This window comes from Choloepus didactylus, chromosome 3, assembly GCF_015220235.1.
Source record: "Choloepus didactylus isolate mChoDid1 chromosome 3, mChoDid1.pri, whole genome shotgun sequence".
Lineage (NCBI taxonomy): Eukaryota > Metazoa > Chordata > Mammalia > Pilosa > Megalonychidae > Choloepus > Choloepus didactylus.
The window spans coordinates 171,960,788-171,980,770 of NC_051309.1; the positions used below are offsets into that span (position 1 = coordinate 171,960,788).

General features: G+C 39.2%; 1 protein-coding gene across 3 annotated transcripts in view; it reads right to left on the reverse strand.

Annotated features, from left to right (window-relative positions):
• The window catches only part of GASK1B (golgi associated kinase 1B), a 45,946-nt gene extending 26,708 nt beyond the window's left edge, over positions 1-19,238 (reverse strand). Inside the window, exons 1-2 of one of the 3 annotated variants that reach the window (XM_037830900.1) lie at positions 19,020-19,230; positions 16,737-17,879 (exon numbers count right to left, since the gene is read on the reverse strand). In XM_037830900.1, coding sequence (XP_037686828.1) covers positions 16,737-17,646 — 910 coding nt within the window. In that variant the 5' untranslated portion in view covers positions 17,647-17,879; positions 19,020-19,230. Of the gene's footprint in view, positions 1-16,736; positions 17,880-18,575 lie in introns of all 3 variants that reach the window. The other 2 variants (XM_037830899.1, XM_037830901.1) reach the window with 2 other exon arrangements.
• Positions 19,239-19,983: the final 745 nt, after the last annotated feature.

Sequence of the window (19,983 nt, forward strand, 5' to 3'; positions counted from 1 at the left end):
AGTAGAGCCACTCTCTCTTTGTAATAACAACTGTCTGATTTTCTGAGGCCACATTATGAAGTCAGGAAAAAAAAGAAATTTTAGAAGTCTCAAATTTAAAGATGAAATTGTATGGTTCACACCATTCACTGTAATCTCCAAAGAAGGAAAAATGAAGGAAGAGTTGTTTTTTTGTTTGGTTTTGTTTCTTTTCTGATAGAAACTGCGTGAGCACAGCAGAGCTCTTGGTCGTGGATAATTTATTCTCACATAACCTAAAAAAGTATATTAAAGGAAATGTCATTTCTTCATTGGCATGTGCATACATGATTTTTCAAAAATCTGTCACTTGAATTGTTTTTGTCTTACTCTTGGGAGTTCAGAAATGTTATTTCTTTCATTGCAAAACTGTATAAAGAATGGTAAGCCCAAGTGAAGTCATTACAAACAGGAAAGATCATGATCAGGACACATTTCATGACACTTCAAACTTAAAACAGATAACATCACTCCCAAGCCCCCATTTCTGCCAAATAAAATCACTGAAAGATGGTGTTGAACAGCTTTGCTTATAACTCATAAAAAATGGAATGATGCTCTTGAAAAAAAGAATTACATCACAAAGCTCTAAGAAAGCCTGCTTTAACTCATTCTTAAAAGGCCTGGCCAATAGAAGCTTCTGAAATTATGAGTGGAATGTCCAGACATGTTACCGGAATTTTTAAAGGCCCTTTTAAATGACCTCAGATGTCTCAATCTTTAACTTTATTCCTTGCTTGTTTCACTATCTTGCTTGCTTGCCTTCATGTAGAGTTTTTCTCTCTGGTCTTTAATACAGAAAACAGTCATCTCCAACCACTCCTGAATTTTGTGTTACCATGGCCTCAATAACTTTAATAGCATTGCCTTCTTATTCTTTCTCCCTTTAGCCTTGCAACCTGGGCCAGGGCATGTGGAAAGTCCTGTAGATAGTGAAAATATGTTATCAACTGACAATTAAGAGAAAAATAGAGAAGCATGAACCATTAACTAAAGAACTTCCTTTTTAGCATCATCTGTCTCCTTTTACTTCCTTTTACTTTACTAAAGGATTTTGGGCTGCTATAACCTAATTATCTTCTTAGATAGAAGATGAATATACTTTTTTTCTCCAAACACTATACCAATTTAAAAAATAATAACAAATCCCAAGTAAAAGCAGTCCATCAAGTGTTGGGAAACATGCATAGACAAAAGTAACCAAGTATCAGTAGAAGACACAATACAGCTTTCAAAGACAAGTGTACTGCAGATTTCCAAAGATAAAATACCACGCAGCTCTATCTATCAGTGCCTTTTGTCCAAAGTTATAAACAGATAACATTTTGCATTCTCAGGGCCAAGAAATAGTCAGTGGGAGATGAAACCTAATACTGAACTTCAAAAACACAAATCAATACAAGAGACAGAAGGAGAGCACAGTGTCCTTGGAGGACAAAGGACTGCTCTATGTGAACAATGAAAACATTAAACAACCTCTTGGGCTGTGTTTTCCTTCTCTTTAAACACATTTTTTTTTCTTATCTTAAATGTAATTAAAAGTAAACCCACTCATTTAAGAAAACAAAAATCACCTATAATCTCATATCGCAGTAATTGGCTCTGTTATTTATACATTTATCTCTGGGATTTCCCCATCCCTTTCTTTCTCCCTTGAACTCGTAAACTGCTTTAAGAAATTTTAGAAGTATTGCTTATGGTTAGAGCTCAGATGCTGGAACCCAGCAGATCTTTTGAATTCTGGCCACATTACATATTAGCTTTGTAATGGTATAGAAGTTATGCATCCTCTCCAAATCTTGTTTTCTTCTTCTGTAAAATGGGGGTGATAGTGTAGCTTCAAAACTGATTTTGTTAGGATTAAATAGGATCATGCATTTAAAGCTCTCAACCTGCTGCATAACATATATATATGCTCCAGAAAGACTTTGATATGATGATTACTGCATTTATACATTATATAATCACATAATTCATCAGCTCTTAACAGGCCTTTATATATTTATTGAGCATTTACTATGTGCCAAACACTGCTATGGAACTTGAGGCAAAAAAATAAATAAACTAGGTGAAAGTCAAGTTCTTTGCTTTCATGGTGTTTACATTCTCACCAAGGAGAAAGAAGTAAAAAAAAAAAAAAAAAAAAAAAAAAAAAAAAAAAAAAAAGAAAATAAACTATTTGTGATTATCTTGTATATAGAGTTTGTCATAATTTTTCACTAAATATTTTATTGCCAACATTTCTCTTATAATTATTTTTCAACAGCATCACTTTAACCAAGACATTTTAGCCCAGTGATCATAAAATTTTGTAAAGAGTCAGATAGTAAATATTTTAGACTCATGGCATATACTCTCTTCATCGTAACTATTGAATTCTGCAACTGTTCAACTCTGCCATTATAACACAAAAACAGTCATAGACAATATATACATAAATGGTCATCCTGTGTTCTGATAAAATGTTATTTCTGGACACTGAAATTTGAATCTCATATAATTTTCAAGTTTCATACATACATTATCATTTGTTGGTGTAGATAATGTGCAGAAAACACTTAAAAGTATAGAAATCATTTTTTTGCTCACAGGCCATATAAAAGCAGGCAACTAGATCATCAGATTTGCTGACTGATACATTTTCTATGCCAGTAATTAAAAAGTTGTTTTCTCCAACTGCCAAAAGGAAGCTTTCAGCTGATGAAAATAAATGGTTTTCAATTAATAGTGTGTGTTTTTCTACAAGTCCATTCATGCCCCCTCAGCAAAAGACAGTCTGTCCTGTTCTGGCAGAAATCTTTACACCAAGGGAAGGGGTGATTTTCAGAGAGCAGAAGCAAGAAGGGGATTCTCAAGGAGCAGGAAGAGAGACGGGGAGCAGCAATGCACAGCCTGGGCGGGGATGACGCGGTTCCTTCCCATGAACGGGTCTTCTTGCTGCTCAGTGTCTGTGGCCCTTAAGGATAGCAATCATAGTCAGGATAACTCCAGACTCTCAGAGATTTGAGAACCACCATAAGGAGAATTCTGCTTTTTATAAAATATGGCTTTTAAACAAGTGAAATGAGCTTGGATAGATCTGAAGGGATGACAGAAAAACAGCCTCTGAAAACAGGAGACTGGTTAAAGCAACCTACCCTGAAGTGTGTCAGAGAAGATGAGCATTCATCTCTTCACATTCAGGTTTGTCAGAATGATTCAGTACTGTACTCTCTAGAGGAATCTTAACAGTGAAGAGATGAAATTCTAACTGTCAGAATGATGAGAAAGCAGGTTTTAAGAGATGTGTGGGTGTTCATGTGAATTAAAGGTTATGCAGCTGTCTTTAAAAATGAGCCTTGCCTGTATAACTTCTTTTTTCAAAAACTGAATATTTCCCCTGAATGTTGATGTTCTCCCAAGTTGTTCTTTATTCAAAAGCACAAAGATGACATTCTTTAGAGAAGATGGACATGAAAATTTGCTAAGAATGAATGCTATACACAATCTCCTTTGCCTAGATTTGCCTTTCACCTTGAACATTGGCTGACTGGTTTGTTGAACTATAGGCGATCGCTGAGCAAGTTGGGTGCTGTGAATGTCTGTCTGCATTTCTTGCTGAGCAGAAATGAGTAAAAAACCTCCTGAATTCTGAAATCAAAGATTCTTTCTCTTGCATGGGCCAAGCTCCAAGACTCTGGTGAACAAGGCAAAAAGGAAAGTAACAGTACAACTCAGAGCCCTTCATTAAAACAACTATGCAACTCATTCAAAGAAAACAAAGGCCAGTCAAAAATTAAGGTGCATCTTTATTACAGGAAACAAATTCTGTCAGGCTGCATCAGAGCTGCCAATAATCCATTTCAGGAGAACCCTAACACTGCAGATCCTTGCTAAAGGCAATGGTTGATGTTAACGCAACTCCAATGTTATTGTACCAGATGTCTAGTTGTTAATGTCACCTTAAGTAATATCTGCTCTACTTTACTACAGTGCTTATCACACTAGGATTTTGGCAATTAAAAATATCAAAATGAAGAATAAAGCAGTAAAGTACTTTTACCTCAATCCTTCATGGAGTCAGTAAATGCAAGCAAGTTAGTAATTGTGAGGGAGAGCAGACTAGGCATGGAAGATTCTGTGACAGCTTTGGGAAAGAAGGAAGTTTTCAGGATTAGATGAAATGTTACATCTGCCCAAGGGTTTAGACAGTTGTTAATTCACTTATTTACAAAACAAATGCTTTACAAATGCCCCTCACTATCTGGACCTATTTGGTTCCTGACTTTCAAATAGAAATAATTCAGAATGAGGCATATCTAAGGAGGCCTTACCAAGTCTCAGTCTCAGGCAAGGTTCAGGCCTTACACAGCTTGGAGTCTATTAGAAACAGACCAGCAGGCACACACCCACGGCATACCCACACAATCACACATACACACACATAAATAATAACGATCAAATAAATGTTTGCCAGTTGAACAAGTGCTTTGAAGGGAACATGTGAAGGACTAAAACGAAGACTGAGCTCTCAATGCGATTCCAAGAAATGAAGAAATGTTATGCCCCAGGAATAGCTATTTGGTGAAATGTCCGTTATTAAGGAGAAAGATCCTTGGTTGAAAGAAAACAGAGTATGGGATGGGGTAGGATGGGTACAAGTAGGAGTAACAAGTCATTGATTCTATTCTTGGCTCCATCACTGATCTTCAGAGGACCTGAGCTAAGTCCTTTAGCCATCCAGACTGAGGCAACAACTTCCCTAAGATGCAAAAAAATAAGTATCTTCCAAATCTATCTGGCAGAGTCGTCTGAGAATTAGTGAAATACTGAAAATATAGCACTGTCAAACATTAGAGAACCAAACCTAAGTAAGGTTTTTATTATTCAAAGGAGAGAGGAAGGATTCTCTACATATAGATTCTATATGTATAGATTCTATAGTCAGTAATCCTGGATTTAGTGACTTGTCTTAAAACCAAATCCTGGATTTAGTAACTTGTTTTAAAAAGAGATTTCTGGGTGATTTAGAATATATTTATTCAAACAAAAATTAAATGTATGTATTTATTTAGTTATCTTTTTAATAGGTTGCTTTCTCTAGATTGAACTGAGATAAAATAATCCATATATTCCCTCAAAAGTTAGCTAAGTGTAAAGCTGAGCAAGCAGGAAAAGAGAATGTCATATGACTTTCTCCATCACAGACTACTTAGACAATCCAAACCAACAGTTCTACTTTGAACTGAACCTTTGACTAATGGGCAGGAACTTCTGCTTTCTAGGTCTGCCCCAGACTTCCGCTGTATAAATGGAAACTCCCAGACTCTTCCTGTCTCAATGTTCCATTTAAAAAAAACAGGAACCAAACTTGACTTCAGAGGTGGTGATGGTGTGGTCACAGTACCAGGCTCCACGAAATCACATAATATAAATGAAGTCTACATCAGGGTGACCCAGTCCTGGGCTGTTTAGTGTTTATCAGTGCAGATAAAGGAGCCAAGAATTCCTAACCAGGGTGACCTTCATAAAATTAGATCTCATAACATTACTCCCCTTCTTAAAACCCTTCAATGATCCTCCACCATCTGCAAGTTAAAGTCCAAGCCCCTTACATGACCTAAAACAAACCCACTCACCATCCTAGCATTATCTCATTTTATCATCACCTTACCACCCCCACCAAACCCTAATCTCCTCTTTTGCAGAAATACTTGCAGTTCCCAGAACACACTGTGCCTCCACAAAGTTTCATACATCTATTCTTTTTATCCTTCCTATACCCATAGCATCTCTCACTTCACCTACAATAACTTTAAAGAGCCAATTCTGGCATTACCTCTTCCAGAACTCTTACAGCACCCCCACCTACCCTTATACTCATACTCTGGGCTCGACTAAGTACTTCTGCCCCACACTTCGTGTGCCTACAAGGCCTCCTGGATACACCTCCATGGAGGCCCTTATCATGGCTTTACTGTATGGTGGGTTTGCTTAGCTGCTTCCCACCCTCCAAGTTGAGAGCTCTGTGAGAGCAGGGACTACTTATTCATCTTTGGATCCTCAATACTCGACAGAGTCTATACCAAAGTTAGCACTCAACAATTTTGATGAATGAATGAATTGTTGCCCGGAAATTGTTCAGAATTCCCCAATTTCCATCTATATCCCTTAGGTTCTAAGTAACACTCAGTGAGCCCAGCATTAAAGCTTTGTCAGTGTGAGATATATATAGGCTGTGATTTTACTGGCCTCATTCTAAATAAATTGAGATGGCAATCCAGTTTGCTGAAGCTGCCATTATGTAAAATACCAGAAATGGATTGGCTTTTAAAAGAGGATTTCTTAGGTTACAAATTTACAGTTCTAAGAAAGGCCATCAACGTGTCTAAACAAGAGGATACCTACACTGAAGGAAGGCCAATGGCGTCCAGAACACCTCTATCAGCTGGTAAGACACGCAGCTGGTGTCTTCTGGTCCTTTGCTCCCAGGTTGCATTTCAGAATGGCATTCTCCAACATGTCTCTGTCCTCCTGTCTCTCTTAGCTTCTCTCAGCTCTCTGCTTGTTCTCCTGGGGCATTTCTCTCTAAGCATCTGGGAATCCTCTCTTGCTTCTCTGGGGCAAACTATGGGCTCCATATTTTAGCTTTGCATCTCCAAACATCCTTCTGTCTGCATCTCCAAGCATCACCAAAGGTCAGTGTCAGCTCTTAGCTCTCTTTAGGAATCCAGTGATCTAATTTAGACTCACCTTAAATGGGCAGGTTAACACCTCATGGAAATAATCTAATCAAAAAGTCTCACCCACAGTTGGGTGAGTCACGTCTCTATGGAAACAATCAAAAGTTTCCACCCAACAAGACTGGGTTAAAAGATCATGGCTTGGAGGTCTGGAAGATGGTGGCATAGAGAGGAGTGGAAGCTAGTTAATCCCCCTGGAACAACTAATAAACAACCAGGAACAACTAGTAAATAATCTGGAATAACTGTGGGGGAACAAACATGACTGTCCACTCGTCATACACCAACCTGAATTGGAAGGAATGCCTGAGATCGCAGCATAAAATCTGTAAGTAAAAACTGTGGACCAGAGCTGGAAGCCCCTGCCCCCACAGCCCAAATTGCAAAGCCTGGCTGTGCTACAGAGCAGCACTCTCCAAGTGGAGTGAGCAAACACAGCTCAGCTGAGCTCCAATTGGGGTTTTAATTAATAAACATGGACTGCTCAATACAAGCTATGAATCCCCAACAAGCAGACAGAGGCTTTTGGTGACAACCGACCTTGGAGAGCCAGAGGACCTCTCTGAGAGGGAAGGGAAGTCCAGAGGGGTCAGTGCTATCTCTGGCCAATGGGGGAAGCTGAGGTGGGCTGCAGACCAGCCCTGAAAGGGGGCTTTCTGTCCCTTTTTTGGCTCAGTGGAGAAAGCCTCAGCCATTTTCAGTTCCCAGATCTCTGACCCAAACAAGGGTGGAGACATCAGAGGCAGAGAGACTATTCAAATGCTAATGACCTCTCCTAGGGGGTGTATCTTCCCTAAGAGGAAGAAGGTGGTGCCAAGCTCTACTACCTGCCTTCCATTCAGAACCAGACCCCAGAGCCTGGGGGAAAACAGCCACGGACCACACCTCCTTACACCACTCTGGAGCTACAGGCTGACAGGCACTACCTGCTGGGCAGAAAAGCACAGTGACTTGCCTCACAGGGTGTATCAATCTTCTAAGACTCACCTTCAGGGAGACATGATACTACTGCCTCCTTCTGAGTCCTGAGCCCATTCAGGTCTGGGAAAACCTGATTGGGGTAACCAAGGAAAGCAGATGCCTGGACAACAGAAAACTACAACCTATATTAAGAAAAAGAAGTTATGGCCCAGTCAAAGGAACAAACTTACACTTCAACTGAGATACAGGAATTTAAACAAGTAATGCTAAATTAAAATTCAAAAAGTTTAGGGAAGATATGGCAAAAGAAATGAAGCATATAATGAAAACACTGGGTGTACATAAGGTACAAATTGAAAGTTTGAAAAAACAACTGGCAGAATCTATGGAAATGAAAGGCACAACACAAGAGATGAAAGAAACAATGGAGACATACAACAGCAGATCTCAAGAAGCAGAAGAAAACACTCAGGAACGGGAGAACAAGGCACCTGAAAGTCTACACATGAAAGAACAGATAGAGAAAAGAATGGAAAAAACATGAGCAATGTCTCCGGGAATTAAATGACAAGATGAAATGCAGGAATGTACATGTCATGGGTGTCCCAGAAGGAGAAAAGAAGGGAAAAGGGGCAGAAGCAATAATAGAGGAAATCATCAATGAAAATTTCCCATCTCTTATGAAAGACTTAAAATTAAGGATCCAAGAAGTGCAGCATACCCCAAACAGAATAAATCTGAATAGACCTATGCCAAGACACTCAATAATCAGATTATCAAACATCAAAGATAAAGAATCCTGAAAGCAGCAAGAAGAAAGTGATCCATCACATACAAAGGAAGCTTGATAAGACTATGTGTGGATTTCTCAGTAGAAACCATGGAGGCAAGAAGGAAGTGGGGTGATATATTTAAGATACTGAAAGAGAAGAACCACCAATCAAGAATCCTGTATCCAGCAAAACTGTCCTTCAAATATGAGGGAGAGCTTAAAATATTCTCTGACAAACAGACAATGACAGAGTTTGTGAACAAGATACCTGCTCTACAGGAAACACTAAAGGGAGCACTACAGACAGAAAGGAAAAGACAGGAGTGAGAGGTTTGGAACACAATTTTGGGAGATAGTAGCACACTAATGTAAGTACACTGAACAAAGATGACTGTGAGTATGGTTGAAAGAGGAAAGTTAGGAGCATGAGGGACACCAGAAGGAGAGAAAAAAGATAAAGACTGGGACTGCATAACTCAGTGAAACCTAGAGTGTTCAACAACTATGATAAAATGTATATGTTTTTACATGAGGTAGCACAAATGAATGTCAACATTGCCAGGTGTTAAAAATGGGGTGGAATTGGGGGGAAAATACAATCAATGCAAACTAGAGACTATACTTAACAGAAACATTGTATTATGCTTCCTTTAATATAACAAAGGCAATATTAAAAAAAAAAAAAAGATCTTGGTTCTTCTTGGGTCCATAACAGTTTCACACCAGCACAGATGGGTTCAAGAGAAACATGAGCAATAGAGGTAGGGATGTAGAGGAGTTTCAATGCTCCCATTCTACCCAGCTTGTGCTCTACAGTCCACTTACATGTCTCCATAATTCTATGGGATTCTGAAATGATCACTGTCATGAGAAAGAGAGCAATTAAGTCACCATGGCTACATTCAAAGCCATGGTGAAAGCGGGTGGCAATCTGGATGTACGATTAACTTGAAAGCCCTAGGTCACAGTCACTGGAGGCTACCACATGATATGAAAGGATAACAGGAAACAGTATGGCAGGATGATGAAGAAAGAGGCTACAGAGTCCTCCCAATCCATGTCTCCATAGCAGCCTGTGGGCCTTTGGGAGATACATGTTAGTTATTCCTCCATATGAACGTCAGCTTCCTCCAAGAAAATCTGAATACAATATCTGTTTTATGGAGTTGTGAAATTTGGTGAGATAACGAATATAAAGTGCTTAATACTTCACAAATGAAAGATTTTTTTTAGTATCCACTACAGACTCCAGATACTTTCTTAAATGATAATTTTAGATGCCCACAAACGTAGTTCAAGTGAACATATCAATCTATATAAGCAAACCAAGGAAATCTAAAGAAACATATCACAAAAAGCCAAATCAGCTCAGAAATTGAATGGAAATAAAAGGTAACATTCATCCTGTGTTACTATGTGCTAGGTAGGCACTGTTATAAATATTTCATACATTATCAACTCTTTTAATTCTCACAACTCTAAGAGGTAAATACTATTATCATTATTGTGATTATCATTATTTTCATTCCTATAGGCTATGAATAAATAAGATTCAAAGCAATTAAGTGATTTATCCCAGGTCACACAGCCACCACATGGCAGAACCAGGATTCCAACTCAGGGAGTCTGGATTACCAGGCCACACCCTTACCACAAAGCTGCTTGCACTGGAGGTGGTGCTTCCTCCCCAGTGCCTCACACAAAAAAAGCAAATGCTGTTGAATTAAGTTAAAACAAATGCAGCTGAATTGGACTAAAACAGCAACATTTTCCCATTAACTGAGGTAAGAAGGGCATCTAGTCCTAGCATACCTATTTTTGTCCTTAGACCAACCCAGAGACAGCAGCACAACAATGAGCTCAGGAGCATGCTGGATGAATCCTGAAATTGGTGGCAGTGAATGGGATTCCCTTCTGACCACTGAACTCTCACATAACCTACTAGTGTCAGCTCCACAAGGACAGGGATTCTTGTCTGCTTTGTTCACACATGTAGCCCCAAAGACTCGAGAGTGGCTAGCACATAGCAGGTGCTCAAAAAATATTTGCTAAAGGAATAAAAGATAAACTCGCCATTATAGAAGAGAATACATGCCATGTGGTTGAGGCACATGCATCTTTTACACATTGAAGATTGGGGCAAACACATATTGTCTTTTCTGTCCCAGCCATGTGTGGGATTGAGGGACAAATTACAGAAACATAGCAGAAAGAGTTGCTCAGCTCACCCTCTTTGTCTATGAAGGCTTGTGGAGTGAAGCAAGAGGACACTGGAGCAGGGAGCTACTGAGAGCAGTTGCCCAGTAAATTTTTGTTCACTGATGAATGAAAGTATTAAGCCCATCAGTTCAATTTGATTGCCACATAAATATCCTTAGGGCTTTTCTGATTTAAAAAAAAACCCACAATATGCTTTCAATCCAGATTTCTGAAAAGAAAGCATAATTACTATAGTCCCAAATAAATATTTTAAGGAAGTTTGCAGACATGTCAAAGAATTCTAGGATTTGGAACATATTGGGGCATCTTGGTTATTCTCAAAACTTTCTGCAAAATTACTTAGTCCTTCCTTGAGAGGCTGAAACAAGAAATGCAAAGCTGCCACCCCACTCTGTCAATAGCACCATCGTCCAGCAACTCACAGTGCTGCTCACATGGACTCAAAACAAGACAGAAAAGTACACAGTATATTTCCCCCCCCCTTTATCATAAGAAGAGGATTTACAGTATGGAAAACAGTCAGCAACTTGAGATCTACAATGAATTTAAATGGAAGTTTGTGGGGTATCTGCAGTTTGTCATCTAAGCAGCCTTGACATGCACAATTCCTGGAACTAGGCTACTTTAATTTAGTATGACTGCTCTGTGGCAATGAAGCAGTATCCTAAAAATAAAGCATAAATCATGCATCTTCCATGCTGGGCATGAAAAATAGTACAATGCTCAAATGCTACCAAAACGATGTCTCTTGGGATTCATTCACATTACTGTGCAGGCAGCTAGGAAAGCTTTGGCAGTGCTGCTAAATCGAAGATCATAGAGGGTGCTGTGTCCTTTTATACACAGACATAGTCTGCTTTATCTTTTAAACTTAGATAAATATTTTAAGATGTTATGCTTAAAAAATTATCTAAATATATCAGCATCATACAGTATCTGGTGACTTCTGAAATGATTTGAGACCCTTACAAGGATAGTTTAGCATACTAAGATATTCAGTCACATTTGCAAACATATGATTGTTCTGGGTAAAACCAGAAAATCTGGTAAGCATTGACTTGCATTAAAAAAAATTGCTGTAGTATTCAGAGTAGAATATCAATATTTCCCTTGAGTAAAATACATTTTCAATATTGAATTGTTAAATTCAAATAAGAACTTAAATAGAAATGCTGGCATAGTGGCAAAATCATAAATTGTCATGCTAAAATTGGCTCATTTTTGTCACCATCCTGTGATTATTTCAAGTTATATTTGAAAGGTGGTTAACAGAAGCAACATGATGAGACTTTAGTGTCAGAATGAACTGAGTACAAATTCTAGCTACTCACTAGCTATGTGGCCTTAGGTAAATTTCATAACCCTGCTGAGCCTCAGGCTCCCAATATTTAAAATATCAGTAATCTCTGCTATGCAGAATTGTTGTGATGTAAGATATATGACATCAAATGCAGTATAGGCACTGTGTGATGCATAGTGATAAATTCTGTATATACTCAATTGAAGATTTCATTATTGCAAAAATCGATTTTTTTTTTTAAAAAAGGCCCTTTATGTTAAATTCAATTTCACTTTTGCATTATCTGCACAGATACACATAAGATGAGAATCTTCTCCAATGACTATTGTGGATTTTGTAGTATGGGACACTGCTGGCACTTCCTACCACTAATTACAGCCTTGCTCTTCTCCAAGTACACCCTTATCATTTTTGGGGACATGTTTGGAGTAACACCTGTCAGAAAATGGTCTAGTATGCCATAACAAGGCCAGTAACTCCACTTATTTCTAACTAACATATATATTTTTGCATTCAGAGATAGCCACCTGGAATTCATAGACTTACACGAACAAGATCGTGTCCCAGCCCTTAACTGGAGCTAGCAGCTCTGTGCTGACTGGATCATCCACAGTATAGTTTCACCAACTTACAAAACACCGAAGAAGAGTTTTATAATTGGGAACTTTTGTCCTTGGACTGAATCAAATCAATGGAAAGCTTAATCTGAGAGGCTTGGGGCAAGCAGATCACTCAAATTATAGTTTTCATCCTCTTTTACATCTCCCTTTGCATCTCCTCTCAATATTGAGGTAACTGAGCTAATGACCTTGAGCAAGGTACTAAATTACTCTGGGCCTCAATTTCCATATATGTAAAATGGCTGTCATAGGGTACCTAATGCATAGAGTTTTTGTGAAAATGTAAAGAGATAACGCATATAGAACACTTAGAACAGTGCCTGGCATATAGTAACATTCAAAAACTCAAGTATGGTTATGGTTGTTGTCTCCTTGATCAAAAAGAGGTTTTGCTAGCCTATATCTGTGCTAAACATTAGTGTGTAAGTCATTAGTTTCACTGTGTTAAATAAGTAGATACACTAATAGGTTCTGGTGATGGAGAAAGAAGGCATAAAGGATTTGGTGAGGAGCACAGTTTGATAAAAAGGAGAAAGACTTGGAAGTTAGAAGACATGGGCTTGATTTCTTGCTGGACATCTAACTCAGTCTATGACCCTGAGCTTTCTTTCATCTCTAAATTGAGGCAAAAAAATTTTCCAATGCATAAGATTCTTGGAAAGATTAACTGAGATAATCAAATATCTATAGTCAACTCATAATATAGGCTAGGTACATTCTTTGTACCAGACATGAATTTATTTTCACAAACATTAATCAAAAGCCAGAGAACATAAGTAACAGGACAGATTAATTATCAAATTAGCTGGCTACCCACTTTTTCCAGATATTAAAAAGTCAACTCCTAGATCAAGCCAGATCATCAAGAAGTAGATACCTAAACTAAATCGTATCGTACCTCCTGCAGAATACCCATTATCCATCACACTATAGTGTGATGCCAACACACCATATTGATGGCCCTCACAAGAATAAGCCCTATAAACTTTATCATTTGCATGATAAGAAGTTGTGTAAGGACATTTCTCATTATCTACACAACGAGCTCTTTATAAGATCCAGAATGTATTTAGGTACTTGTCCTGAGTATTGGAAGCTGGACACAAATACAGACTTGCTGTTTAGAGCCAGTGGAATCTAAACAGCAGGCCAAAAATGCATTGCATTCATTCAAAAATATTTATTGAGCACCTACTATGTGCCAGACTCTGCACTAGGATCTAAAAACATAAGGATAAACAAGACAGTCAGCATCCCTTCCCTCACAGACTTAGAGACTATTGGGAAGGAGCAGATGATTAAACAAGTAATTATAATACAAAGTAATGGTACAGAATGAGGTCAAAATAGGGACTGGGTAACCAGATAAAATCTACCACCTATTAGAGTAGGCAGGGAGGCTCAAATAAAGCTAAGTTCAAATAAGAGAAGAGGAGTAGGGGGCTAGAAGGAGAATACATATTTCTTTGGATGGAAATCAGAGAAAGAAAACACAGGTCAGAAAAAGTCTGGAAATAAGTGAATGGAGAAAGATCTCCTACCATGACTGGAACCATTCTATTTACAAATTTTATATCCTTTAACTGTCCACAACATGGGAAGAATTATACCGTGTATAGAACTCATAGATACATTCAAATAATCTCATAGGTTCCTGATGAAGCTGGCCTGATTTTATGACTCTAAATAAAAAAAAAAAAAAAAGGTATCTCAAAGAGAATAAAGAAAGATCTGGTATTGTTTGAGTGATCATCTTAAGGATTTAACTCATCTTATCCAACTGAGAACCGTATCACAATGTTGTTTTTTTCCCATCACCACTTACTTCTGAATGAAAACATAAGTATCCAGGCTGCATTGGGACTATAAACCTCTTCTTCAAATTGGAATGCAACTTCTCTCTTCATTTCTTTATTCCCAAAGGTGACAGATATTCAGAGAACAGAATGAAATATCTAAAAGGAATCCTGATATCAAAAAGTTGCTTAACTCAGCAGTCAGGAGACCTGGATTTTAGTCCTAGTCCTGCCACATAAAGAAATAACATGTCCCATTTGGAGTTTATGTTAGTGGACCCAGGATACATCATCTGCAAAGGAGGAGTTGTACCAGATTTACCTACGTATCACTTCTGGGGTTCATTCCATAATTCTAAATGTAGGTACTGAAGCTTTTCTTTCAGTAACTCAATGAACTTGATACCTCATGTCTTAGTGTGTTAACAATAACAGCCAATATTTACTGAAAGTTTTCTTCATGGCAAGCACTGAACCTACATGTTTTCTATATATTAACTAACAATAATCTTGTCAAGTAGGTATTTTTGTCAGATGAGAAAACTGAGGCCTAGAGAGAAAATAACATTTCCAGATCACGCGGTTGGTAAATTCAAACCCAGGCAGTCCAGCTGCAGAATCCAGGCTCCTTACCACTACTTTATTCTCCCAATTTCCATCCAAGAGCATACCAGGGAAGCTCAAAAGGCATATCAGAGTACTATTTTTCCAGATATATTCACCAGTTCACCTTCTCTTCCCTGGAGCCTTTATGACATTAAAACGAATGGCAGTATAATATAAGGAGGGTGACCCTAAGTCCCTCTTTGTCCAGGACACCCTTGGTGTATGCCTGTTGTTCCAGTGTCCATGGGTACCTCGTTTCACCTCAGAGTGTTACATTTTGGATAAGTTATAGTCACCCAAGTCCAGTGGTTAAGAGCTTATATTCTGAAATTAGCTGGGCCTGCATCCTAAACCCAGCTCAAAACACAGCTTTACTAATTGTGGAAGTTGGGGACAATTACTTTGCCTCAATAAGCTTCAATTTTCTCATCTACTAAATGGAAATAATGATAACACATACCTCACAGCACTGTTGTGAGAATTATAAAAGTTCATGCATATATGAACTGTATGAATCAATTAGTATAGTGCTTAGCAAATGGTGAGCACTCAATAAAAATCAGCTTTTACCAACATTAGATTGAATGTTTGAGAGTCTTCTTCACTTCTTTGGGACATTAAAACATACCTCTGGATCTATGGCACCTAGACATGAATCAGCATAAGTAAAATGTCCATTTATTTCTTAATTAAACCCTGGCACTTCAAGGACTGTCCATTCTAAAACTAAATTATAATCCCAAAGCCACTGGAAATTCAGTTTGGTTCTTGGCCAGTACCAAAGGTTTTAATTCATTCCAATCCAGGCCCAATGGGAACACACCAAAATGCTAAGTATTATGGTGGCAGGAAGTAAGGGAGTACTCTTGGAGTTTATCGTCAATTAGAGGCCCTATTAAACTCTGGATTCACAGTGGTAACTTCTGAGACCATTCTGCATTTGAAAATAAGCCTGGACCCAGGATTTGTATTCAAATCCTGAAATAGCCTCAAAATTCAGAGAATATCCTTTGTCTGGTATGGGTATGGCCATAGCCCAGCTCTCTGGCCTCCAACTGCAGTGACTGGCTTCATACTCTAGCACCTGCCAAAACGATTTGTCACAAAGAAGAGAAAATCTTGGAAATCAGACTCAGTAAATCATAGTCATTGGCTGGAAGAAACAATATGGCTAGTTAGTATACATACTGAACAAACCATTTCATGTTCTTTATTCATAAAATAAAGGGGTTAAATTCATAAAATCAAAGGACAGAACCAGATCTAATATGGTCAGGCTCTGGGCATCTTAAAAGATTTCATTTTTTGAACAAATATAACCTGCTTCCTGTCACATTTAAAAACTTCCAAAGAAGACATTCTATTTCATCCCATAGTACCCTATCCCATAATATGCCTGACTGTCAGCAAGTTCTTTGCCTTCACCCTGGCTTCCTATCCCCATCATGTAAATTACCCTTGGCTTTAATTAGGTTTAATAAGCCAGTGGGAAGTGTAGTGAGGGAAACTGGGAGGGAAGATTACACAGTGTGGGCTGACTCTTGCATGTCAGGTACAGCATTTCTCTGGAACTCTCATCCTCCCAAAGCTGGGAGAATAACAAATGCAAGCTTAATGGAAAGACATGCGGCTGCTGCTGCTGCTGCTGTCCAAATGTGAAACGTGGATGGAAAAAATCATTTAGAAAAAGAGAATGAGGGAGAAGAGAAAATCAACCCGATCCCCAACAGCTGTAAATAACAAAGTGTGTGAATCTGTTACCTTGGATGAACTCTGATTTCCTGCTTACAGACGGTAGGGTCCTATTGAGCCCCAAGATCCTGTCCAGGTGGAACGCAAACACCTCACTCATGTCCAAGGGTTGCTTGAGCAGCCCACAGGAGCTAGGGCCGCAGCGGGGCACAGAGCCAGGGACGCTCCCCTGCAGCACCAGCAAGCGTGCTCCGCTCTTAGAGGCCACTGGCTGCAGGCCTGCGACTACACCATCCGCTAACAGGCGCATACTGTGGATGTCTTCTTTGCTCAGCCACGAGGGGGCGCTCTCGCTGTAGATCCTGATGTTGCTCTCCCTGGTCTTGGGTAGCTGGAAGTCAGGGCCTCTAGGTCGCAGCCCGGGAGCCCGCAGTAGTTTCCAGGGTCGCTCCCCGACCTTGGCCAGATCTGCTTCCTGGGCATATCTAGGCACTTCAACATCTGCTGACCTTGCAGCCTTCTGCGGATGAAAGGAAGGTCCGGCCAAAACCTCCAGTCCTGGGGCTAGAGATGCCACTGCATACTTCTTTCTGCGTTTCGGCTTCACAGTACCACGGATATTGGCGGGCTTGCTGCGCTTGGAGCGCAAAGTAATGTACACCACGTTGGGCTGCAGGATGGACCCATTGTCCTGGGACTCGGGAGGGGCCAAAGTCCCATCCAGGGGTATCTCTGGAAAGGGTGCCTTGGCAGCGTCGCGGCTCTGGTGTGGCCCCTTGTCTGGTGCCCGTGCGTGCTGTGGAGAGGCGCGCCCCACCTGGCTCACGAGGAAGCCCAGGTAGATGGCGCAGGCAGTGCCCAGCAGGAGGTTCCTCCGGGTCCTTGGACGCCGGCTGCTCCAGAGTTTACGCACCCGCGGGACGCACAAGGAGCAGATGAACCAGTTTATAAGTTGCCCTGGCTTGTCTGGGCAGGTCATTTCTCCAGGGCATCCACATGTTGAACAGAGTTTAAAGTCTGCAGTTGTCTCCTGCTGACATGATGCATGGTTTCCTGAATTCAGCTGTCGTGTCCGCTTCTGTGTCTAAGTGATCTCCAGTGGGCAGCGGTGGAAGTAAAGTGTTGGTCGTGGAGTTGGGAATGTTTCTGACACTCACCTCTGAAACCTTTTAAATCCTTATCAGCCTCCGCAAGGAAAAGTGTGGCTTGTATCTGGGAATGAATGGAAAGAGAGTTAACTGAGTCACAATCTCATACCACCTCAGTTCCTCCGCAAGAGTAAAGAAAAAGAGTAACCCTTTCCTTTCATTTCCTTTCCATCCGCTAAATATTAAAAAAAAAAAAAAATTCAAGTTTAAAAACTGAAAACAAGATAGATGTATAGATTTAACATCCAGTTCTAAAGTAGTAAAAACAAGCAACAAAATCCAATACTATTTTATAACTTGCAGCTGGAGTCATTTAATTCTATCCTGAAAGAAAAGCCTTAAAATTTGACAAACTCAGGCTTTTCATTTTTGAAATTCAGAAATAACTTAAGACAATGATGGTTTTTAAAAATCCGTTGCTATTTATCCCATATTTATTTTTTAAATTCCTGCATTAACTGATTGGGGAGAAGCACCAAGTATCAACATTCAAATTTAGAAGCATATTATCTTAATCTAATGGCACAAATTTTTCTTCACAATATGTTCCATTATCTAACGTTAAAAGAGGCACCAAATATCTTGGAAGAAGTTACACTAATTCACACACACACAAATACACACACATGCCCAAATCGAACTGCTTGTTATTCCTTTTCTTTCCACCAAAGTCAGCTGAAAGAAAATAAAAGGATCTCTAGCTCTATTTTTTCACATTATTAAAGAAAAGAAGAAGAAATTCATAAGCAACGTTACTTACACAGCTGGCCCCATGCTTGACTCCAGGAATGTAGTCCCTAACTCTAATGCAAAGAACTTTTAAAGGCTGCGGCATGTAAGTAGAACATATTTCATGGTCAAGAGTCTTCCACATCTCAAATATTTCAGTTCAGTTTTAAAACTCCCTTGAAAACTAGTGATTGCAAAGCAATCAAACTACTTGTAGAATGACTACTGATAGCTCAGCTTTAAAACGTTATAAGGTTTTTTTAAAAATAGTTTTTAAAAAATCCGTTTTAAATTCTGAAAAAACAAATGCCGTACAGAATCAGTTTTAATTCAAGTAACTTTTCACTTATTTGTAACTTTTGGGAGCCCTCTAGTGTCCCATTTGCAAATAGACTCAGAAATGTCAGTTTCATGGAGTTAAAAGGCTCAAAAGTGTTTGTTTAGTTTGGTGGTGGGGCAGCAGCCGAGTAAATACCTTGTGAAATGAGAAAGGCCACCACTCCTCTGTCCTTCCCTGGTCCGGGATTACAGCACCAGGGTTTTCAGGAACCACTACTCGCCTTACCATCTTGGCCATTTACAGAGTAATATTTGTCTCCCACCAATTCTAAGAAGAGAAGAAAGACCTACATGTTCATAACAAGGTAAGAAAGGGTTAATGCAAATGAAGAAAAAAAAATAGAACAGTGAGATAAGAGTGTTCATAGATAGAGAAAGACATTTATAGTGTGCAGTTACACAGTGCAATAGTTCACAAAAAGAAGTCGTGGATTCTCTCTGATTGGAGGTTTTTTAAAAACAGGTTAGTGATTGGCTAGGGAAGTTTGCATGTCCTGGCACAAAGGCAGTGACTGACGACTTCAGGGTCTCAGAAGGGCTCATTCTGTTTCTACAGCAAACAGAATCAGAGACTCAGAAGGCAGGAAGGTGACAGGGATCCCCCCAGCCCCAGCCCCACTGGAAAAGAGGTTGTGATGGGGGGTGGGAAAGAGATTAAAGTTTGGTGGATAATCCTAAAAATACTACATTTTACAATGGAAAGAAAAAAGGAATTGGAGCATATATAGAAGTGATAATATGCCAAAAATAAACTTGAAATTTTCTCTCTTTAAAAGTTCTGCCAAATGGAGGGAGGAGAAGGAGCAATTCCAATGTTGACAGTGCACCTGTAAGTTTTGGCTAAACTTCATGAGAACTCAGGCAGGAAACAATTTTTATTTTTTTGCTCCAAAACTCTTAAAGCATAAGCACAGAATTGTTTTCTATGGTAAGAAGCTTTACTTTTTGGAAGGAAACCATGTCAGAGCTCTGTTTTCGTAACTGTCTTATTCCTTTTAAGTATCCTGACCTAGCTCTTTAAAAACGAAAAGCAAGTTTCTCGGCAGAGTCCAGATTAAAATATGCAGATGGCTTCTCTAGCTGTTTAAAAAGCATTTCAG